General features: G+C 41.3%; 1 protein-coding gene across 1 annotated transcript; it reads left to right on the forward strand.

The window, feature by feature from the left end:
- The first annotated feature begins 1836 nt into the window (after positions 1–1836).
- On the forward strand, positions 1837–23973 carry TOM1L1 (target of myb1 like 1 membrane trafficking protein). Its single transcript, XM_065647909.1, has 15 exons — positions 1837–1926; positions 2067–2151; positions 4176–4254; positions 9210–9359; positions 9766–9885; positions 11111–11218; positions 11894–12010; positions 15441–15574; positions 17976–18036; positions 19464–19566; positions 20441–20537; positions 21057–21117; positions 21698–21785; positions 22072–22144; positions 23082–23973. Exons 1-15 carry the CDS (start codon positions 1869–1871, stop codon positions 23143–23145), a joined length of 1398 nt encoding a protein of 465 aa, XP_065503981.1. The 5' UTR covers positions 1837–1868; the 3' UTR covers positions 23146–23973.
- The last annotated feature ends 404 nt before the right edge of the window (positions 23974–24377 follow it).

A 24377-nucleotide genomic window follows, 5' to 3' on the forward strand; every position in this document is an offset into this window, starting at 1 on the left:
AACACCTAAGGTTAGAGGATGTCTTTCAAAATTCTGCAACCAAGAATAAACAAACAACCTCCTGTTTTGACAGATGATGTCTGGCTTGTAACCAAATGACAAGACTAACAGAAGTGTGGAAAATTGAAACAGTCTCAACTGGAGCCTCACCAGGCTGTTTGATGAACTCCAGTCATTTGCTACAGAGAAAGTAAGAAAGACTCAGCTCCCACATTCGTTGTACGTGATCAACTGCCCCAAAAGTTCTTGCAAGAACTTGCTTTTTATAGAGATATTTGCAGGTACACAAAAATGTTCTTCTCCAGTCATGTTAAAGCCATCCAGTAGGTGGGGCCATAGAGTTACACAAAACGCGAAAGAAAGTAAAATGAGTTGATACTAGGAAGAACTCTCATAATCTGTGCAAACACAGCTTTGTTAATTCATGAAATTCTAATTTCAGGCAAATAACTTATTTGGTTATATCATGTTCTGACTGTATGACTGATTAAGCTGTACTCAAACTCTAGTTAATGTGATTCTGTATTTGATACTGAAATAATTACAACTCTCAGCCAACAAAAATTACAGCTGAGATTTTAATTTTCATTCATGCCACATTCGTTCCTGAGTATTATAGAGGTCTGAGATTGAGTCAGACTTGTGATCAAGTGACACAATGGAAGTCATTGATAGTAATTGTAGCAAGGAAGTCCCACAAGTGGAAATGTGTGTGTAGTGAGAGGAGTGCGTTAGCGGTTCCTATATAACACGAAAGATGACTTTATGAATGTAACTTACACGCACTGGTTTGCTTTGATTTGCTTTGGTTTTCTTCCCTGCTTATTTGAGACCTGTGCATCTGTTCCTGTTAAATCTGTGAAACAGCAAATAACATACGGGTTTGAGAAAAAATGAACGTTGCAGGAGCTGCAAACTCCGCTGATTTCATAGCAGCGGATGCTAAAGTTCGGAATGTGTCTGCACATATTGTGCAGTATGGTGTAGCAGAAGTTGTCGCTCCCGGTACATTTGCTGTCGTCTTTTAAAATACATGAACTGTGTGTAATCAATTTAACAAGCAAAATGCATCGGGTACCAGTTTAGAAGTGTACATTCTATCCTGATGCATTTGAAAAGCCTAATCTTCTGTGGTTTCATCCTTGAAGGTCTTAACACTTACATGGTAAAGCTGATCCTTTAAAGCCAGTTCTGCTATAGAAAGTTCTTCAAAATACTGGAAAAGGCAAAATTTCCATCGTATTCTTTGTGCCACCGACCGGCTCCTTGGAGTGAGTGCTGCCAGGCAGGTGTTTTTTGCCCCTTTCCGCTGAAGTTAACATAGGTTTCCAGGTCACAGGTGCCAACAGGCGGGCTGGGGCCCCTGGGTAGGTTCGACCCGGGTGTTTCTGAGCTTTGCTTTTACGAAATGCCAAGTTCCTCGTGGTTTCAGCCGCGAAGTCCCGTTTAGGAGCTTGCGGAGGGAACACCGAGTTTGCCATGAGCGCGGGGGTCCCGCCGCACGTTAAACAGCGGCCGAGGAGCAGGAAAAGGAGAACGTGGGTACGTGACCCCGCGTGGAAATCGGCGGGGGCTGCGGGCCGGGGCGTGCGGGGCTCACCCGTCCGGGAGCGGCCGGAGCCCCCGGGCGGGCGGGGCCGCGCTCCGAGGCCGAGGGGGCCGCTCCCGCCCCCCTCACCTGCTCCGCGGGGGCCCGCCCGCCCGGCCCGGGTGTGATCAGCAACCGGGAGCCGCGACGGCACCTGGAGGCGGCTCCACCCCCGTCCCAGGAAGGGGAGCGACCAGCGGGGTGGGAGCGACCGGATCCGACGGGACGAGACGGGACGGCGCTGCCACTCAGAGGCTGCGCGACCCCGCGGGCAGCGGCCATGGCTTTCGGGAAGGCTCCGAAGGACCCGTTCAGCACCGCCGTGGGCAGCCTGGTCGGTGAGTAACGAGGGGAGCCGGGGGGCGCGCCGGTCTCCGTGAGGGAGGCGGCGGGACGGTCCGTCTCCGCTCTTCCCGGCCGGCTCGGCGGCGCTCGGAGTCCCCGGCCGGCTGTACCGCGGGTCCACTTGGCTTTGCAGAGCGGGCGACGTTCGGAGCGCTGCAGACGGAGGAGTGGGGACAGTTCATGCACATCTGCGACGTGATCAACACGACGGAGGAGGGGTGAGCGGGGCCCCGGGCGGGGAGTCCCGGGGTCAGAGGGACCGGCAGCGCCGTGACCTGGCCCTGGCGGTGATGAGAACAGCCGGGTTTTATCACAGGGGTAGCACCAGCATTGCTGGAGGGCAGGGCACGATGGAGCAGGTGGCCTGCGATGCATATGTAAAGTTACCCAGAACAAAACAGCAGTAGGGCACAGGTGTCTTTGATTCCAGGGAAGAGTTTTGCCGGTTTTGCCTCTTGCTCAGCCATCAGGACTTGCAGGGATTAGACTTGTGGGCCCTGGAAAAGACCTTGAGCATTTGGTTGCCAACAACACTATTTAAAACTCTGTGCTTTTTACTGAATCACAGTTCCCCATTATGCAGTTTCTCGGGAACAGAGGTGGCTTCTTGCACTGAACGGCCCCGTTCTGGTTTGCTGAGCCACTCGCTGCTTTGCGTGTCCATGTTCCCACCTGTAAAAGCAGGAGAAGGAGATTTGCTCTTGTGTGAGCTCTGCCGCAGCATTGCATTGCGAGATCTCGCTGCTAGCAGTGGCAGATTTTAACACCAACTGGAGAGCTTTCTCCGGGAGACTGAGGTATGCCTTAGCTTCTGCGCAGGTTTCTTTTTTCTTTTTTTAGCTGCTTTTCCTTCCTTTCATTTTTTGGAGCCCACACTCTCACCTGTGGTTCTTAGAGCTTGGAAGGTTGATAATAACTCCCTTCTGCTCATTGCCATAAGCAGCAGCACGCTTTGACCCTCAGCGTTAGTTTTTATGTAGAGCTTCTACGCAACCGAGCTTTTTTAAATAAACTACTTCCTCTTGTGCACAGCTTATGCTTACAGAGGAACTCCTCATAACTTCCTCCTAGGCAACTACTACTAGTCACACTCTGTACCAGGATACAAGGAACAGCAGAACTCCTGTATCTAATTAGGCAAATGGTTATTTTAATGCAATATCCAGCTTCCAACCAGAGCATTTGCAGATGCTTCAGTAAGAGAAGCAGGAATGGAATAGTAGTAGGTACAGCTTTCTGCAAAGGAAAGTTTTCTTCTCTGCTCTTGTCCATCACTTGATGCTCAACTGATATGACTGGGTGTGACAAAGGATTAAGAAAAATAAAGTATTCTCTTCTTTTTTTCTGATAAAGTACAACAACATTTCAAACTGAAAAATGCAGTAATGGTAGATACCCATTTAATTTCATTGGCTTTGAAACCTTTTTGACAAAGACTTATTTTTTTCTTATTGAAACATTGTATTTATGCCTGTTGCTCCAGCTGAGGTGCTAGAGAGATCCTAAAGAGACTTTAGGACATCTTGTTTTTGTTGATCATGAGTGTTGAGCTGGCCCTAATAATTGAACACTATAGATAGCCCATATTAATCAGGCAAAACTGTTTCCTGCATGTGATGAGTTTGATAGCATCTTCCACCCTTTTCCTCCTACAAAGATAGTTAAAAGATATGCGGTGTATATATAGAAATCAAAATGACTGGGCCAGAAATGCCACTATCTCTGGGGTGGAATGGGTTGTCCATCCGTACATGATAATTACTCAGATGAGTTAAAAGCATCCTGCAATTAGAAGATTGGAAGCTGGCCAAGACACCTCTACCACTGACAGCACTCCCAGGAGACTATTTTTTAATTGCATCATACATGATACAGCTGATAATTGTTGTTCCATTTCACAGCAATAAATGCTAAATAAGTAAATCTGCTGTACAGCAGTGAAATAACGTAGTTTTGGAAGAAACTGCAGAGGAGAATAACTTTATTTCTCTGCACAATTCTCTGGAGTAATGCACAGTCTGCAGTAACAAACCTGATTCACTGCTTCGTTACTCCAGCTCAATACTGGAGCGATGTTGCTGACATCAATGGGACAATTGCTCTAGTTTTATGTGGGTGTAAATACAGGGATGAATTTAGTCCCGTATCTCAAGCCAGTATTTTTGGCTCTTGGATGAAGTTACGAAGTAGAAAAACAATCAAACTTCACTGGTAACTTTTTCTACTTAATTTCTTGTCACAGGCCTAAAGATGCAGTTAAAGCACTAAAGAAAAAGCTTTCAAAAAACTGTAACCATAAGGAAATCAGGCTTACCCTGTCTGTAAGTACAGCTATGTTTATATTAATTAGACGCTAAGAAGGAAAACATTTTAAACGATAAGGCAGCATGCAAATTATCACTGATGCAACTCTCCGAGATGTTTTCTGTCTTTGTTGTTTGTGCGTACAGCACTACTGTAGTGCAGATCAGATGGTCCACTTGTGTTCCGTGGAGTCCTGGATGATTCAAATTCTTAAATTTAATGTTGCCTTCCCCCCACCCTGCCCCAAACCTGTGCTTTGTAAAATAATATAGTCCTTATTTACTCTAGTGACGGTTGCTCTGTGAGTGCCCCACCTGTTTGTGAAAGATACAGAGGTTGGGATAGTACGTAAAAGCCACATTTGACCATTCTATTAGTCACCTCGTGGTACTGATCTTAGTTAAACTAAGCGTGGTATGCAGCGTGGTAGAATGTGCTGTACTTGTTTTGTAAAGGTGTTATCGTGTATAAATGAGAAACTTGAATGAAAGGGTAACAGCGGTGAGTTAAGAAGGGAGCGAGGCACATGGTCAGCCACAAAAGATTTAGATGCTATGACTAAAGGTCGGAGCGGCTGGGAATGTCCTCACTTGAGATAACCTGGCCTCCAGCATCTGACTGTTTCCGAACTGTCCCAGAGTTTGGAGGGGTGTTGTGATTTCAGCCAATTTAAGATTTCCTGGAGTACGTTTCCACAGTTCTTCGTTTTTTGCCACAATGATAACAAAGGCAGGAACTTTCCAACACCGTCATAATTCCTGGGTTTCTCACTTGAATTGCTCTTGGCTACTAGTAGTGCAACTCTGAGAAGAATCATACCGTTTGTATTATAAGTTGTTGGGGATTTGTGTGTCTCATTATTTGTCTAGAAGTATTTGCTGTTTCCTTTTTTGATGTTGTAGGCCTGTCTGCATTACATTGGGTACTACTCATGGGTTTGGCATTTGTTGTGCAAAATCATTATCTATATCAATATATGTTGAGAAGTGATTAAGGAAGATGGGTGATTGGCAGTGTCGAATTGTAGGTCATTTAGCGATTGCCCAAGGGTCTCCTGATAAGTTAGAGATGCAGATGAATGTGTTACACATACTGATGTATATACCTTCAGCTCATTCCACTTCCGCACTTCTTTCTTGGCTTCCTCCTCCACTGTCTCATGAGTCAACTTTTTGTGTGTTCCATGCGTTTGCATAACAGAAACATGCGGTTTCCACTGTAATTGCAATCCTGTATCAGATCTGCTTTCTTTCTCCTAGTCTTTGTGCACCTTAGTCCTCTTCTGAATATCTAACACAGTCAACTGGAGTTATGATAACCCAGTGCTTAGATTTATGGAGCCCTTTGGATATTTACTCTGCAGATATACCCAAGGTGACATTATAGCTTAGCTCTTAAGAATGTAAAAGTGGGAGAAGGATCTTGTTTTAGGTGTATCCAAGGAAGAACTTGACCACGTTGACCTGGAAGCTTATGCTATTTACTTGCAGGTGGAGTGTATACCAGGTTTCAGTTGTGCTTGTAGTTCGACACCATTTTTTTTACCCTTCCAGGCCCCTTTCTCAGAGTCTGTTCTCACCCACTCACAGGTACACATGTAACTGCACCTCCCAGGCAATCACATCCTTTTGGCCCAGTTGCTGTTTTCTGACTGCAGGTTTCTTCTTGAGTTCCTTAATCTTTTTTGTTCGTTCTTTTTTTTTTTTTTTCTGTATTTATTTTATTTCTTCTTTTTAAAAAAGTGCCAGCCTTTCCTCTAACACTCTCTCTTCCTGCTTTGTAAGATATTGCCTGTGTTTCCTACAGTAAATGTGGTCCTCTGGCTTTTGAAACTCTACATCAAATTGTCTCCCCTACCTACATTAGATAAAACTAAGAAGGCAACAGAGCTATAAATCACTTTTCTTTTGGAATGTACTTTGGTCCACTTTGTTTACTCAATCTTGAAATTCTGGAACTTAATCTTTCTAATGAAACTGTCGAAGGAGCTTATTCCCAGAGAATACACGCAAGAGTGAAATGTGAAAGTCTTAGATGAAGTAGCACGACTGCACGTGTTAGCCCTCATTCTGTCATTGAGATGTTAAATCTCAACAGTGCCTTCCTCCTCCTGGCTCACAGGCGTGTGTTTATTTACTCAGAGGAGGAAGGGGGAGTGCCAGCTCTATGATGTGTTGGCTGTGGCTTGACTTTGTGTACTCTGCTCTAGGGACCTTACCTGGTGCTTGCAGAGTCACATGGATCGAGGTGTGTGCGTGTCGGAACACGGAGTTGCTCCATGCACAGCCTTTGATAAAGCCACGAGATCAGGCTCGGCAGCGGTGATTTGTCAGTCACGGTGATTAGGATTAGAATTTTCAGGCAGGAATCCAACAAAGTGCGTATGCATTATTTGACTCCTTATTGCTAACAGACTTTGGATACCTAAACTCTGTTTACACAGCGAGACACCTGTTCAGTTGTCTCCAAAGGTCTCCCTTGGTTGTGTAAAGCATTTACACAGTGCCCCACTTCTGGTGCCTGTAAGGTCTTAGGAGCTGAACAGCACATGCAGGAGCGGTTTATTGAGCATGTCCCTCTCTGTACCTGTGTCCACACGCACACTCTTACATGCAAAGCAGCGGGTAGAAATTTAAGATGGAATTGTTGTTTCATTTCTGCACTATGTAGTTGGAAAATATTTTAAAGGAAGTTATTGGTTAGATTCAAATTTTGGAGGTTTGTGGGGGGTTTATTTGGGGGGGTTGCCTTAGGCTTTTTTCTATTTTTCCTTTTAAGATTATGTAAGTTTTCAGATGTTAAAAAAAAAAATTAGCATGCCAAATGTGGCCTTCAGATTTTCATTTGTTAAATTAACATTTCACAAAGCAGAGGATCTGAAAAACAAAAACATGAGAGAGCCCTCCAGCTCCTCAATCAAAAATGTCGAAGTCAATTTTATTACACTTTATGGCATATGTGGGCAAAGAGGAAAAGAAAAGGACATTGAGTGGGAATAAAAGAAGCAGCTCTGTCAGTTCCAACAGTTCTAAAGTCCTGCCTGTCATTTAGAGGAAGTTTAATGCTTTGGTTGAAGTTAATTTGCCCTTTCTGTTATTAAAACACGTTTCTATTGAGATTCCATTGTGCTATGTGGAGCAGTGGTTGACTTGGCCACCTTGGATCTATTCATTCCAATGGAGCTGCTTGGGAAGATGAAGTCCTATTTGCAACGTGAAATAACCATGTTGAAATCCCAACGAAAGGTGTTATTAGCATGAAAGTGGCTTGTTCATGAATGGTCCAGTTAAAAATAATTGAGTCAAGTTCTTCTTTTTCTTACACCAGCTGAGTTTCGCTCTGAGTGGGCTGTACCAGCATAATTGAGTGGAGGATCTGGCCCATTAGTTCAGTACTTTCATTCAGAGGGTAAATACTCAGTCCCTTAAGTAGGGAATTAATATTAGGGAGTAGCATAACAAATTTCCCATGCACTGGATTGAAAATGTTTTACACAGACCATCTTTGAAGTACTGCACAGGCAAATGACTTGGTTTATTAGCATATGTTTCATGTACTCTTTCAAATGAAAAATAATGATTCGAGCCAAGATTTTTTTGTAATTATCTCTCAGTTAGTTTTGTGCACAGCATTCTGCCAGTGTCTCTTTGTTCTACTCTGTTTTCAGTTCAGCAATATATTTTCTTCTGGTTTTAAGCCTCTTCTCCCGTAAGTTCCTGATCACACTGGGAGAAAAATCCCCAAGTCCTGAGGCTAGAAAATGAGTTACTAAAATTATTTCAACTTAGTCAAATGTAGTCTGCTCTGAATAGGAAAGTATATTTAACCTACTTTTATCAAGATTACAACAGCATCCTTTAAATTCTGTGTATCCTTTTGAGAATATATGTGTTTTTTGTGTGATTCAGGGGAAGTTTTGTCTCAAAACCCGTGAAATTTGCAAACTTTTTTAAACTTCTGCCCTTTGCTTTCACCTTTCCATCTTCCCTCTTAAATTGGGAGGGAAAGTAAAGATATGGTCGAAGAGCAAAAAGCGCAAGAGTGACCGTTTTTCTCTACATGGGTCATCATAATCCTGTGGTCGATCTCCTGAGCCAGGGAAGACGAGTTCTGTTCCTGCTTCTGCACCTGATCTGACCCCAGTTTCCCATCAAGACTTGTACTGGCCTGGTTCCAGGTGACTGGGATGCAGTGACAGCTTTCGATAACTCTTGTGTAAAATGGGAATTGTAATCGGCCACCTCCAGGTGTACAAGGGAGAAGTATCATGCCATTATCACATAGTGCTATATTTGATAGGGCGGGCGTGTTGATTGCAGAGATCCTGCTCTGAGCGTTCCAAGCAGAGCTTTGGAAGTAGACTTCTTCTGTGCAGATGAATCTGACAATTGGAACAATTCATCTGGTCTGTTTCAAATCAATGTGACCTTTAAAACGCATGGAGAAATTGTACTCGGAGTTGTTGAATTTGTTCTTTTCTATTTTTTTCATTAGTTTCTTACAGGGCGGATCAGAAGACGGGCATTTAGTAATCTTGTTTTCTTGTATTGCTCTTCAGAATCTGTCAGACCAGGGTACCTATGTGCTAGGCAGTGAATTAATTCTATTACTGAATCTGTGCAAGGGACAAATTTCACGCTGTTAAGGTACCACGTGTTCAGTAATTATTATGACATGAAATCAAGTGTGACCATACTTCTCTGTAAAAAATAGTATAACTCGGGCTAACACATCTCATTTTGTATTGTGTAGGTGTAACAGTGCACACAGTGAGTTACTGTTCCCTGTAGTAACCTCATCAGACATTCTAGTGAGATAGCTGGCAATAATCCATTCATATCCATTTGTACACTTCCCCATAACATTTGGAACAAATTAAACAAAAGGAAACAAAAGCAGTCAAGTTGCTTGGTGGTTGGTGTTTGGGTTTTTTTTGTCCCTGGTATCTAACAGAAGCTTTTTGTGTGTGCAGCTGCTTGACATGTGTATAGAGAACTGTGGCCCAAGATTCCAGTCGTTAGTTGTGAAGAAAGATTTCTGTAAAGACAAGCTGGTGAAACTGCTGAATCCAAGATACAACCTGCCGATTGACCTGCAGGAGAAAATCTTGACCTTTGTGATGGTAAGTCTGGAGTAAACAGTAAGTGTTTGTCTCTGCTGCATGGTAAACAGTTAATGATGCAGCCCGTTTCTGTTCTGTAACATACTCATGGGCACGTGTTCCTCGGGCAGACTGTTCTTGCTGTTCCTGCTGCGTGCAGGAGTAGCACAGACTGGAAGACAAGGGAAGAGAACTGGGAAACCATCAACCTCCACCCTGTCTGTTCCTGGCTGTGCTCCCGCTGTGCCTGCACTGAGCCAGCAGGACAAGAGGTGACGGTGGAGCTGTGGTGGTTCCTGCTGCTCCCAATGGAGCCGCGGTCGTGGGAGTGGATGGAGGGACTGACCTGCCTTTAGGACCACGTGTTTGGGAAGCACTTCTCTGCCCATTTCTGTGCCTGTTATTGTTCCTGTTATTTCGAAACTAGACATGGGCCCGAGGTTTCCAAGGAATGGTGGATGTGAGCGAAGTAAAAGAAGTTTATCTAGAACTGCTGAAGAAAGGAGTGGAGTTTCCATCTTCTGCCACCAGCAGAGGGGGACCCAAGGTGAGGATACACAAGGATGCTTCATTAACCGTTGTCAATCAGCAACAGGATGTGTTAATTGTATGAGCTCTGTAGATAAAGGAGGTGTGTTTGTTTTGTTGTGTTTTTTATTTAAGTGCTCCAGGGCAGAATATGACCAACCTACTTAAGTATGTGAGCAGAAATCAGTTTCAGTTATAACAGCTAAGATAACAACAAAGAAACCTGGCCTATAATAATAGTTTGTTTATTGTATTTCAAAGCTCAGATGAGTGGATATGTTCTCAAAAAGGAATCATCTCTCACTTGAGACTTTCAAAGTGTCTAAAGGATTTGGGTATGCCGTTTACCTCAAAATGAATGAAAGTCGAGTGCTCCAAACTTGTCAACTTCTGAAAGCTTCGACTAAAATGAGTAAGATGCAGATAGAGCAAACAGGAATAATTCAGTTTTATCCTGAGTTTGTTTTTTTTTTTTTTAATTGAATAGCAGAATGTACAAAAGCTTATGTATTGAAAGGTTGTTTGAACAAGCTGTGTGGAGAATGCTCTTGATAGCCGATTTTTTTTTTTTCTCGCCAAGTACAGTAGAGACTAATCTCTTTACCACATATATCTGCCAGTTAAAATCAGTTGCAGACCTTCTGTTGATCTCAGCGACAGCAGACCTGAACGCATCTTTTAGCTCAAGTCTGCAGAGAGTGAAGGACTTGAAGTGTGCAGGCTGGGTTTTGGATTCGGATTTTTCTACAGCAGTCAGTTCAACTGCAATGCAAGTGAAGCTTTCTGGAGACAAAGTGTTCCAGCTTTTTGATCCAGAAGGCCTTTGTAGTTCATCTTCTGCGGACACCCAGAGTTAGCCCCCCGGCCTTTCCACTGCTTCCAAGTGTGATCGTATTCTAAACTACCCTTCGTTGCAGTGGCACTTTGGGAAGGGCTCTCAGCTGTTAGATGGCTTAAGAGCTCAATGAGGTAGCCTGTTCTTAGCCTTCCCGCTTCATCCTGTGATGGAATTTACTTGTAAACCCATTTAAAAGGTATCTGAATTCCAAGCCTCATTTCATTACAAAATGGCCATAAGATTTATTCTTGTAGACCTTGCTCACCAAATTCCCTGAGAGTATTGATTATGAGAAAGCTAATGCCTAGTTGTCTAGTCTGACAAAGATGTTTTGCAGCTCTCTCATCTGGAAGTGTTCTTCAATTCTTTTGTTAAATCCAAGCTCTGCTCTTTTATCTTTCTGCAGACTTCATCTCAGCCTTCTACAAAGTCATCGCCATCTTCTGCTAATCCTGCAAAACGTTCCTTATTGCCTCTTCCCGCAGGCCCAACGTTACTGTTGACCGCGGAGCAGGTGCAGTACCACAGGTTTAGAGGGGGACAGGTCCACTCGAAATGTACTGGTGGTGTGCGATTGTGACAGCCTGGGTGCATAGACCACTGGAAGGGACCATCAGTTCAAGTGGCATCGTTCTGTATTTGGGGATTTAGGTTCATTCTCCTGAAGATGTTTTATATGGTAGTGTTCCAAAGCAAAGTAGGCAGGAGTTCAATAAATGCCATGCTGTACCCCAGCCAGAAAGTGGAATCATTTACGCAAGCACGAGCATATCTAATGATGTCTTACAACGTTGTTATGCAAATTGGTAAAAGTTACTTCAAAGATAAGTGAGAGCGCTAAACTTACTTTTGCATAAGGCTTGTGTGAAACGATTATTATGAAAGGCAGAAAGGAAAGGACACTTAACTTCCATTTCAGCTTGGCCTGTAGTTAACTAAAAAGACTAACAGTAACATTAGTGCGAGGGATTAACTATAGGGAAAATGAGCAGTACTATCAGCCCTCGATCTTAGTTTGATTGCAAATATAAGAGCTGAGCTAATTCCATTCTTTTTCATGGCATGTCACTGGAGTGAAATAACGCTAATTAGGCCCATATTATACCTAAGGTGGAAGAAAGTATGTATTAGAATTAAAAATTATTCTGCTTGCTCAGTTTACCTACACAATATTCTGTTCTGTTAACAGGTTGGGAAACTGTACAGTGAACTGGATATGGCAAAAATGAATGTGAGAGTCATGTCATCAATATTGAAAGAAAATGTTCCTGGCTCTGAAAATCCAGATGATATGAATCTTTTACAGGTATGCAATAATTCATTGGTAGGGGCTGTTGGTTTGATTTAGCGAAAGTTGATTTTAAAATATGTCGTATCATTTCTTGTAACATCTGGATTCAGATTGCCAAATAGAATCCAACAACAGGTTTCTGTCTCTGGTTTTGCTCAGCTTTCTCCTGTCGCCTTCACCTTCCCGTGATATCGTTATAGATAGTCAAGAAAGGAATATACAGCTTGCAATGCCGATTTAAGCTGTAGGGAATTCCAAAGGCAAAGGAATTTCATAATAGAGCATTCTCTGTTAAGCATGTTCTGTCAAACAGCCCTGAGAACATTCCAGTTCAACGCAGTTGCTTTGTGGGGAAAATAGATGATGACACAGTCTCTCATATCCGTCCTGGAGATTTCTGTGCTCTCTTTATTATTACCAGTACCTTCAAGGCAGATGGAAGGCCAGTGGAGAATATGAAACATTAGTTTTATGTGCGTGACCTCAAAGACTGGGAGCTCTCTGTGCTATAGGTGAATCCGTGTACTCTTAAAGTGTAGCCTGGAGGAGGTGTATTGCAATAGTCCAGTTTAGATTTGACAGCGAATGTGCACACGTTCTTCCTGCTGTGATGTCACTTCTTCTACTTGCTTGTGCTATATTTTCTATTTCAGAAATTTAAAATGCAGTATTACTTCAGCATTGCGATAGTGACCTATATCAATGGATATTTTTCTGTTTCATTTTGTCTGCAATAATTTAAAAAGCTTGTATCACACCCTTCTGTTTCTAAACTTGCCTCTGAACTTCTATGATAAGGAAGCGTTTTTGGCAATTTGTCAGCATTGAATGTTTTGGAGAACTGAGCTAGTTCTTGCGAGCGTTTGGTGTGCATTTATTGCCCAGTGGAGAATTTTTCCTTTGCCAGGAACCCCGACTGGGTGCTGTTGGTTTGCCCTCGAGGTTGTGCTGTTCCGCTGTGTCCGTTTATGGGTTGGTTCACAACTGGAGGTGACATACAGAGACAGCAGCAGTTTGCCACTGTCTCATCTTTGCAGGCAATGCTGCTGGTCTGGGGGAACCAGACAGGAGACAGACACAACCTGTCGGTGGCTTTTCCTCCCCTGGGAATTCCTCGCATCTCCAGCGCTGTCTCTTTTGCAGAGATCTGTGGAGCTTAAGTCCAAGGAGGGAAGGGCCTGTGAAGCAAGGATCTGAGCAGAGTAGATTTTAAACACAGTCAAGGCAAACAGCTGTTGCAATAGATCGCAGAGGGTTTGCTTTGCCTGCGCGGAAGGATTGAGTATAGGTTGTGCCAGTGATGGACGCCACCTAAACAGCCAACCTATGGCTGTTCTATAAACAATACCGCTACTGCCATCAGGGAGGTTGCCAAGGTGCAAACCGGCCTTGATGATTTAACCAGCCAGAGAGACGGCGCTGGTTTGGTGTGCTCGGCCGCCTCTGTCCATCCATGGCAAGGGAAGCGTTTCGGGTTGTGAAACAGGAAAATTATGTCTTTGGTTTCCTGTCTCCTACTACGGCCCTTCGGCGTGTTGGTGCACAGATTCGGTTGCCGCGGTAAACCAGTGGATTCTTATTGACGCTCCCAGTAATAAAATTGTTGGCAAAAGTTTGAGGACAGGGTGTGGAGTTCCCATTTGTGGGGGAGTGACTGAAAACTCATTCCTTCCATGCTAATTTCACTGTTCTTCTTTCTATTCTTTTCCCCCTTTCACTGGATGGTATGAAGCACTAAGCATGGCAAGCTTGTTCCTTTAGAAATGTTTAATGTTCTCTTTTGTTTGTGGCTCTACCGGGATTGCTTGGATTAGGTTTTTGTTTTCAGAGAACAATGTCCTTTATCCAAAGAGCTGCTTGCTTAGGCTTCAAGTTGCAGATATTAAACTTCAGCCCTTCAGAGTATCCGGAATCTCTCAATAAAAAAATTCTACTAGGGTAAACTCAGTGCAACATATTTTTCGGTTCTGTGGCTTCATTAGTGGTTAAGCTCCTCCCGTTCTCCACCCTGTTTTGAACAAGGCTTAAGATAGCAGATCTCGCTTGAGATCCTGTGCCGACCAGCAGCAGTAATTAAAGAATAGCTGAAGCAGCGTCCGCCAAGAAGAACCACAAACTTCTGTACGGGATAGTGCATAGACGTACCTGATAGGAATGCAGGAATTTAAGTCCAGATCATGAGCTGGTAAGAATTATCACAAATTCATTGGAATCTCTGGTGATTGTTACACCAGCTGGCAGTCGATCATCGTAAAACCCCAGTTTTCAACACGTGAGAGTGCAGGCATCATTGGGTGGGAGCAGAACCTGGCAAATCCATGCTTGGAATGAGTATCTCAGTTTCTTTATTCAAAAGAGCTAGTCTGCCTGTATAATGGAGTCATAAGAAATAACACACTTTTTAAAATGCAAATCAGATAGTAAAGTGTGGAAAGGTTTTAAATTACAGACGTTAAAATGAATACATTTCTGTGTGTTTTATCCTGGGCTCTGAAGATACACTACTGGAAGGTACAGGATTCTGTAATCCTTATGTAGATTTGGCAAAGGGGTGCAAAATTTCTTTTTATTTACACAAAGTATATGGGGTTTTTGAGGAAAAATCAGATCTCTTTGAAAATAATACCAGAACAATTTCTGAATAGTAGTGTGCAAAGAGAGTAATTTTCCCTCTCCTTTCTTTTCTTTTTTCTTAAGCAGAGCCAGCCAGCATTTGCAAACGCGCTGTGGGGGGTGGGAAATGTTGGCCGAGTTGAAGTTCCTGTTGCTAAAGAATTTGTTTCTTGGAACATGCAAAATCTGCAGTGGAGAGGAATATAAATAAACGGTCTTCCATTTCAACTGGCAGTAATGCAAAATTCTGCTCCGTAAACTCTCATAATTCCCCAATCAGCTGATTCCACTAGGTTTGTGTTACTTTCTCAAAAAGTCCATAGAATAAGTGCATGCAAACTTCCCCACTTAGAGCTCGAGATTTGCATCACAGAGCACTCCTGCCCTTCAGACTACTCTTGTCTTTTCTTCGAGCAGACGTTAAACAGGATCACATCCATTACATCCATGTGAAGCATCCTGCTGAGTTTAATCAGCTTCAAACAGGATCAAATCAGATTTGCTCTGCGTCACCCAGAGGTGTCTTTGTTATTTTTCAATTTGTAATTTTGACTTTAGAGACAGAGATATCTTTGGAAATAAAGGTAGGTCAAGCGGTAGGGATTGAGTTGGGGTAGAAGTGTTGGCTGTGACAATAGGAGTTGTCAACCAGCCTTGCAGAGATCAAAGACATGAAAATTATGCTATTTGCAACATTTGGTATGTGTGTGGTTTGTATAAATTAAGGAATGTTACTTGTGGATCTGCAGCGCTCAAGTATCTTTATCGTTCTTCTCCAGAACTGACAAATCAGGTGATCACAGGTACAATATTTTTTTTTTTCCTCTGGTAGAAACTGTATAAGACCTGTCGGATGATGCAGGAGAGGATCATGGAATTGCTGGTGACAGTGGAGAATGAAGATGTGATAGTCGAGTTAATACAAGTAAATGAAGATCTGAATAATGTTCTCCTGGGACACGAAAGGTAAGGACAGGGCCCCTCTCCTCACATCTGGTGTCGTAACTGAATAAGTTCACTTAATGGACACAGGTGGTCCCTACACCTAATGTTGATCCTCAATAAGAAGGCAGATTTTTATCCAGAAAAATATACATATATGTTGCAAAAACGTAATTTTATGTATTTGCCTTCCCTTAAACACTTCATAAACTGCTTGCAAAAGTAGTTAGAGAGCCATTAGAATGGGACAAAACAAATGAACAGCATGGATGGGGAAATCAGATGGAGGCACGTAAGCAAAAATCACTTGGGAATTTGACATTACTTTTCGGTAGTGCACAGTGTCATCAGTCTGCTATAAATCCTTTGGTATTGGCAATGGTCCTTATCTCTAAGTGTATATACTTCCAGGAAAGAATATTTTTTTTTGTTCTCCTTTCTAGACAACTTTGACAGCTTTACTGCAGAAACCAGCCATGGAATAGCAGTCTGCCTCATTGCATGCTTAAGAGAGTTGCTTGATTTTTCTCAGCTGGGTTGAAACGCGCTGTTCTACTTGTCTTACAGCAGAAAATGTTTGTTTCTTTTACACATGGAAGCACTGCAGTGCTTGCATTAACATCCTGTGTATTTGTCTCCTGTATCATTAGTAGCATGACTAGATGCTAGCAAAACAGAAATTACTTTTAAACTCAAAATTCCAGTACTATTTCCCAAAACATCATAGTGAGTATACTCATGGAGACTCTTACGGTTTAATGGGAACTAGCCTTCCATGTTAAGTAGTTTATCTCCTCCATGGTTAAGAAATGTTCTAGAAATCATTTTGCATCAAGTGCAATGGTCCATGATTTAAGTTTAGCAGATTTAGAATTTAGTAATCTTTTCTTTTTAAACCTCTTCTGAATGATGCACTGAAAATACCACTAATTTTTCTCAGTGCCATGGCACAAGCTTTAGGCCTAATCTTGACAACGTTTAGTTTTCATTTATCCTTAAATCTTGTGTCTACAGCAGTGTTAGCGTATTTTACAGTAACTGCCTTGAAGGAATTGTGTGCTCACTACTTGCTTTGGGAAGTTTTTCGTTTTAGTAGAGCAAAAATAGGATTCTGTTCAGCTTGTGTAAATCCACTGAAATCAGATGTGGGCTTACAGTTTTTATATGACTGCTGAATACTGGCGAGGCCAAGAACCTCTTGAACTGTGAATAGCGGCTTGTGGGTATAATTCAATAAATTCCTTATGAAAGACTCAACTGGTGCTTGAAGGAGCAATTAATTGGCCATTGTGAAACTGGACAGAAAACCGCTGCATTTTAGTACTATAACGTTATCGTTCATACGTAATGAGTCTTCCTGGTTTAGAGTTGGTAAGTATTAAAAGGTATTTGGTTAGTGTTTGTTGCAGATCTGTTCTTTGGAACTCCCTCTGAGAAATGAGATGTGTAAAGGACGAACTAATTTTAACGAGCTGCATCTGTTTCATACTTAGTGTATTGTTTGAAGACAAGTCATGCTGCATTCTCTGTTTCTGGTTATTGAGTCCAAATTAAATCAGGAGCAATCACCATTGTGCAATAAACCGGCCTCATGTACATAACGATGACTCCCTCTAGTGGCTCCACCAAGTTGTTGGTTCCTCCTGTATTTCAGAAAAATATTTATGTTCTGCAGTTGGAATGCTTTTTTTTTTTCTTGTATTCCTCCCCATATATTTATTGTCTTTGTGAGCCTCACCAGTATGGTAACCCTGAATAGAAAATGCATTTGTGTAGACGGTCTCATGTCTGTACCACTTAAGGCTCTGACTTCTGAAACGGGTGGCCCGTGTGGGTGCTGAGTGTCACTTGGCTGGGTCTCCTCTGCACCCAGTGCAGCGCTGTTACGACTCCCAGTACGTAAATATTCGTGCAGGTGGATTTTCTGGTTTCCTTCTTTTGAAAAAGATCATTTCAAATGCCCGAACTAATGAGAGGGCCGTGTCCCAGCGTAGACGTGTGGGTTGTCCTGAGATGGTGTGAGGGAACATGGGGACCTCTGAGGATCGAGGCTTCGTGGGGCTCAGTTGGAAGAGTCTTCTGGTCAGGAGGAGGCAGATTTGGCACAGTGCATGTTCATAGGTATCTATCTGGTGTGAGCAGAGGCCAACCTCATTGTCAGCTGTGCCTTGGTTTTGTTATGGAAGAAACAGGGGTCTGTCTCCAAAAGTGAGCCCAGGAACAAAGCAACTGGTGTTAGTGGAAGTGATGAGAGGACCACAGCCCTGGGGTGGAGAGAGTCACATTGTAGTGCTGAGACCCATGTCCCGGAGAAAAACACCTGTAGTGCTTTGATAATCAAACTTGGATTATAACTGGTCTCCTGTTCTTACGAGTGGCATCACAGAAATGTCAGAATGAACATTTAATTCTGCAACTTCAACAGGTTCTCTCGGAACAGAGTTCGGTTTTTGGAGAATCAGAGAATACAACGTGAACGTGCAGAGGTGAGTGGTTACAGATGAACTTGTGAACTGCAGGACTGTAAACCTTCCTTTTTCTGTTCATTGTGAAAAATACACTTTTGATATACGCAGAATTTTATTCTCTAGTTGAGAGGTACAGGAGACAGCAGCCTGGTACTGCTCATGCATTTTCTAAAGTCTCACCTGCAGGATTCAATGCAACTTGACATAGATAAAGCAGCAAATGATGTCAAATCTAAGGTGGAAGCTCAGTCAGGAAAATGAGAGAGAGAGATCTGTTCAAATGCTGGTTTGTTACCTGTACAGCTCAGCACTATTATCAGCTATGTACAAAATGAGGAACCATGATGTTCCTTTTCATTTGTTCTCTTGTTAAGCATTTATAGACTGAAATACTATTACATTTCCAGAATTCATGATTACTGATGTTGTGGGGTTTTTTCGAATCAAACCTTTTTTCTGAATTATTAATAATAGCTTGTAGCAAATCTTTAATGACTGTCCTTTACTGATTGATAATTATGGTTGTTAATTATTATTGCCCAAAGTAGTTTTGCACATGTTTCTGTTTCTGCTAAGCCATAATTGTATAGCTGCCTAGGCCTCAATATGAAAATGACTGCATTGTGAATGCTGAAATACAGCTGACAATTATTAAAAAAAAAAAAAGGTAGAAGACGATCTTGTTTTCCTTGAAAAGCTGCTATTGCTACATTCTGGTTATGTGTAGGTGGGTGGTTTTGCTTGATGGATACACTGTTGGGTTAGTTAATAGTCCAAATGGTGCAGTCTGTACATTTTTATATTATTCAGGAGTCTCCAAGTTTAAAATGCATCATCTTTTTCATCTTCTTTTTTTAATCTGGTGTGACCAAGCCCATGTGACTCAAGCATACAGTTTTATTAAGATCTTTGGTTGGCTACATTTTTAATTATAATACATTCACTGGAGAAACAAAGGAAACATTGGAAACAGGAAACATTGTCATGATTTTGAACTTTTCCTATCCAAAACAGGACTGAAAAAAATCAGTCTCCTAAGTGTGCATCAAATATCAAAACACAAATAAGTGGCATGAAAATAATTGTTCAAGATCAATCAGAAGGTCAATATCAAACCTGTATTTAAGTAATCTCACAATTGCTGTTTAGAATTGAGTCCTACTGCTAGTTCAAAATTGTTTTCCTTAACTTTTTTAAACAGCAGTATTCCTCAAACTGGTATTTTCTGGAAAGCATTTTTTTGTTTCATGAGCTATCGTCCACATGCACAAAAAAAAAAATAAAAATATATATGTATCCTGGTCTTCTCTCGTACTTGCCAAATTTCATTACTGTGATTTTAAGTCTTATATTCTGTGAAAATAACAATTTGTTTAACAAGTTCCTTTAAAAAACCAAAACCAAACAAAAACACCACTAAGCTTTATTCCTTTTCCAATGTGAAGCTGTACAGCAAACAGCCCTCTGCTCCCTCAAGGGATCTCCTGGACCTCTCTCCTGTGTCAACAGTGGTGAAAACTGATTCTGCAGCGTCTCCTTCAGGCCTTAGTAAGTGATGAGTTCACATTTCCCTGCGGTCTGGTGTCCTAAAGCAAACCAACAAAAGCATAGTGGAGGAATCAAGAAGCTCCTTATAAGAAATAGAACAAAAATTCTCCTTAACTTTAAATATGTTCTTTAAATCTCCTTAAAAGGAGATGTATATAGGGGGGAAAAAAAAAAGATAGTAAAAGGTTTCCTGTAATTTGTTTACAGTGGAAGCAACAGTCTTTTTTTTCTCCCCATTACTTAAATTTGAACAGTAGAACATGCTCTGGTTCCTATTACAATGAAGCCTGCAAAACATTCTGGTAGTTGTGTGTTCTGTAGACTTGGAAGGATGAAACAGAGATTGGCTTTTCTCATGCCCTCTTGATTTCCAGAGTTTTTTCAGGAGGTGCTTGGTGTTAGAAACGGTTCACGCTGAGAAAGGTACACATCTCCTCTAACTTCAGGCTTTGTCCATAGTCAGACGAGTGAGTAAAGCTCCTGACTTTGGTACCTTGAATTACTGTTTGCAGAAATTCCTCCTTTATCCACTCTAGGGGAGTCCATATACTGTAATTAGAGGTGTGAATGTGCCCCCAGGAATAAATGCCAATAATTCCATGTCCATCTTTTAGAAATAGCGAAAGGAGTTTTAAGTGGTATCTACCATGTATAGCACTACCGATGGCATGTGACATTTAAAGCAGATAAATGTGTTGCATCTAAAACCTTGTCAGAGTTAAGATTTTGCCTTTCATGTTATAAACAGCAATTTGTTTCAGATTCTTTATATGCCTTCCAAACAAAACTTTACCCTATCAATGTTCATAGTACAAGTAACTAACGTTCACTTAATAATGTTTAAATGATCATTAATTATCGCTTTGAATTTCAGATTGCATGTCTGCACACCCCGAGGATAAAAACAGGCATCATCCATCAATTTATCCACAGCTAGACTTACCAACTGCTACAAAAGCTCAGCAATTCCCGTGAGTAATCTCTTATCAAGAAATGGTAATGGATAACAGATCTTCAGAGTTATTAGTACTCTGTAATTCATCTAATGAGTTTGTAGAATGCTCTGAGAACACTGATTTACTACTTTTCCACGTTAGGCCGGTAAAACAAGTGAAAACTACCTGTGTGCTAGACCTTGCTTAACATGCTTAAAATTACACTGCTCCTGCAGCAGTGCTTAGTCATAAACATAAATTTATCTCAACGGTCAAAACATACTTGAGATATGACTTTGCGCTTGAGTGTTGCCAGTGCTGCAGTGAAAGGGAGAAACAGATGAGTCGTACAGGTCAGTGAGAAGAATTTACGATAGCAGAGGTGTCCTTGTAGCTCCAGACTTTTTATGTGAATGGGCCGCTGGCCCACGTGCCCATGCTGCTCTCAGTTGTGACATAAGGTAAAGACAGACCAGCAAAAAAAAATAATATAACAATCAGAATATGCAGTTGTGGTAGTTTCTCAGTTACTTTCAATGTATTACTCTCTCCTAGATTTGCAACTGAAGCACAAAACAATAGCGTAAGCAACCCAGCTGGACACTCATATAGCAATGTGAGTAACACTTGTGTTCAGAACAACCATTCTTTGCTGGCAACTGTCAAAATGAGAACCGTTCGGATTTACCCTGACTACTGTCCAAATGTGATACAGAGATCTATTCTGTGGCCCTTCTCCGTACATCAGGGGACATTGTATTTGGTGACCAGGCCAACTTTCCTGTTCTATTACCACGGATGCTAATATGAAAGCATATTTTCTTAGGTCCAGCACAGTTTCAGGGGGGTTGCAGAAAGCAGTTGCTGTATTATTTGTGTATTTGAGTATTTAGACACACACACAGAGTCCCTATTTTGAACCACAAGTAAAAGCAGATATCTGTGTTGTGAATACAGTCTTAGGGTCTGTGTAATGGAACAAATTACATGGAAGTAAATTATACTAATGTGCTATGGAAAACACTAAAAGATGTTTTGAACTTTTTGTGGAGATAAGTTAGGTTGTTAACTGTTGACCTTAGAATTTACCTGCTATAGTTTGAGAGTCTAAAGAGAAGTCAGCACTTCTGTAAGTTAAGTCAAACCAGTTCTCGCAGAACAACGTGGTGACGCGCTGTTTTGCTTGGTGTCCTTAGTTGGCGACTCTTTTAAGCCCAGTGCCTCTGCATCCAGTAAATCTACAGACTGGAAATACTACATCGTTAAATGGACCATCACCAGCAGGTAAGGAATACAGCAGACCACCTAACCTTCATGGAGATGTATTTTTCTTGTTAGAACGTAAGGGCTTTACGTAATGGCTGTTCAAGGGTGGGAGCAGCAACATTAACAAAATCTCATATTGCTCACGTCTTCTCTTAGACGCGTCTGTCCATTGTAGCATTTAAAACAACTAGATATGTCAGAGATAATCTGCCACTATCAGGAAGATATAAAAAAGTAACATGCAGTAAGCATGCTTTTCATTTACATTTGAATATGGATTTATGTGACTGTCTTTATTCTTCAGCTGGATCAAAGAACAAGTCGCAGTCACCTCATTACTACGAGATAATGGAATTTGATCCCTTGGCTCCTACAGAGTAAGTGACTTTTAAAATAGATGATTTACAGTTTTCTTAGGTGCCAAAGGCAAGAAGGCTTCTGAGATGAGTTTTTCTTCTGGGTGATAAAACAAACCACACCCTTCAGACTGTTAACTGACCAACTGGAGTACTAATGTTTTGTAAATTTTCTTCCAATATTTTGGGTATAACCAATTAAGGAATAAACTTCTATAGTGTGTTCATTAAACAGAATCTGTAAAAAAAAATAGTAATGTTGTGTCAAAAACTAGCTACTAAAATCCTGTTCAGTGATATAAAAAGGTGAATAAAACATGGTAAGAGTCCTAGGGGAGGAAGCTGATTGACACTTCAACACAGGCAGTTCCAGAGCAAGGTAACCAAAGTTATTCCTATTCACTGCAATTGTGATTTTTTTTTTTTTAAGGATGTTGTTCTACTGCATATCAAGAAAATCCTCAATTTAAATGTAAGTTACAAAAGGGAGTGGATGCTGAGGCTTTCCAGAGGCCAGACAGTCAGATAGAAAACCAATATGAAACTAAACGGATGGCAGAACTTTCCTTTTTACCAGTAAACTGCAAAAAAAATTGAGCCATCTACATAAAACCTTATTTCTGAGGAAATTCTGAGGTAGAAAAATCTCAATGAAGTTTGGTTTAGTAATTGCATGATCGTGGCATGCCAGCCACTTGCATTTTGCAGTCCCGTTTCCAAACTTCTTTCATCAAAAGTGATGATGTCCAGAGGTATCTCATGAAATGTTTAACCACAGAAGCACCACGGGATTGGCTCTTTGTTTCCATGGAAACCCGGACATCCTACAACTGATGCTACCCTGTTATGCAGGGACTATAAACTCTTGGCAGTTCAAATTTCAGCAGGATTTTGTTGGTGCATTTTGTCCAAATGAAACAACTGTGGTGCAGGAGTCTCCCTGTTCCTCTTCTTTCAGATCTATTTATGAAGAAATTGATGTTGTGCTGAAGGCAGAAGTTGAAAAGGATGCAGAATGCTGAAGGTGGAGGTGAAGCCTTTTGCTGATGCTGGTCCTGTGCAGAGGTTCCTGTAACGTACAAGTGAATAACAGAACATTTTTTCTATTTGGACATAACAAACAAGTATTGGAATATTAAGCTTTGTGGAAGTTGAAGAGTTACTTGAATCGACACCTTGATAACTTGTCCTGTGTATTTTTCAAGGTGACGTGCACAATTATTTTTTGAGCATTTTGGTGGCCTTTAAAATATGATTTCCAAATTCACCCACGTATGAAGTTAACACTTGACACCTGACACAAGTAAAGAAAAAGGACTCTTGCAACTCTAGAAGAAAGTTTTTCTTCCAACTGTTCTTTTCTGTTGTTCTACCCCTTTATGCAGCAAACAAAACAAAATAGAATGTTATGTTTACAGAAACTGCAGAATCCAATTTCTATTTTGGCCTCATTGCTGTCTGTGTTAACCTCCCTAGAAATTTATGGAGGTCTTTTCTAAAATTGAGTCTCTTGATAGATGTCTGAAAACACACTGTTCCTTTCCTACAGTCATATTTTGAGTACAGATTTTGTTTTCTTCCTAAAAGCCTGCAATATAGTTGGATTTTTGTCTTGGTAAGAACCTGAGCTGGGACACGAGGTGCTGTTATCCATACTTAACAGAACAGGAAAAAAAAACCTGCTTGTTCCTCTGTTGTTGCTTTTATTTACTCAGTAAATATTGGAGGGGATCAATCATTTACTTCAATGTTCCTGCCCTGCAGAGATTGCTGTTCTGGTGAAGGAAAAAACAATCATCTACAATGCAGATGAGCAATAGTTATTCATTTATTTTAATCAAGTTGTTTAACCCTGTTAATAACAGTTTTATCTTTTAAGAATTAAAGTGCCTTATCTATTTTAATGCTGAATGTAAAATGTGCACTCTAACAGGTATAGTTCTCTGAATTTATAATTGATATAAAATTTGAGAATGTAGTTCATGTTCATAGCTAATAGGCTAATTTTTGTGAAATACTTCATTTAAAGTGTTTATTATGTTAACTGTTTCAAGTGATAAGTAGTTCTCAGTCGGTTATGCAATTTTGTGGCATAAAATTCCAAATAAAAGCAAACACTGAGAAGTTAACCCCCATCACTTTCGAGTTTTTACCCGATGATATGCATATTCCAAGTACAAAATGCAGACAGTATTGGAAGTATTTTAGTGTGAATCCATGGTGTTTCATCGCATGGTTAGCAATTTTGCCGCTT

This window comes from Caloenas nicobarica, chromosome 18 (genome assembly GCF_036013445.1).
Source record: "Caloenas nicobarica isolate bCalNic1 chromosome 18, bCalNic1.hap1, whole genome shotgun sequence".
NCBI classification, from domain to species: Eukaryota; Metazoa; Chordata; class Aves; order Columbiformes; family Columbidae; genus Caloenas; species Caloenas nicobarica.

What these genes read in the sequence shown, in the direction of transcription:
- TOM1L1 (XM_065647909.1), top strand. Translation starts at nt 1,869, where the DNA reads ATGGCTTTCGGGAAGGCTCCGAAGGACCCGTTCAGCACCGCCGTGGGC. An exon ending in CCAGCAGAGGGGGACCCAAG is followed by an intron (nt 9,886 to 11,110) that starts GTGAGGATACAC and finishes ATCTTTCTGCAG; the next exon opens with ACTTCATCTCAGCCTTCTAC. An exon ending in TACAACGTGAACGTGCAGAG is followed by an intron (nt 18,037 to 19,463) that starts GTGAGTGGTTAC and finishes TCCAATGTGAAG; the next exon opens with CTGTACAGCAAACAGCCCTC.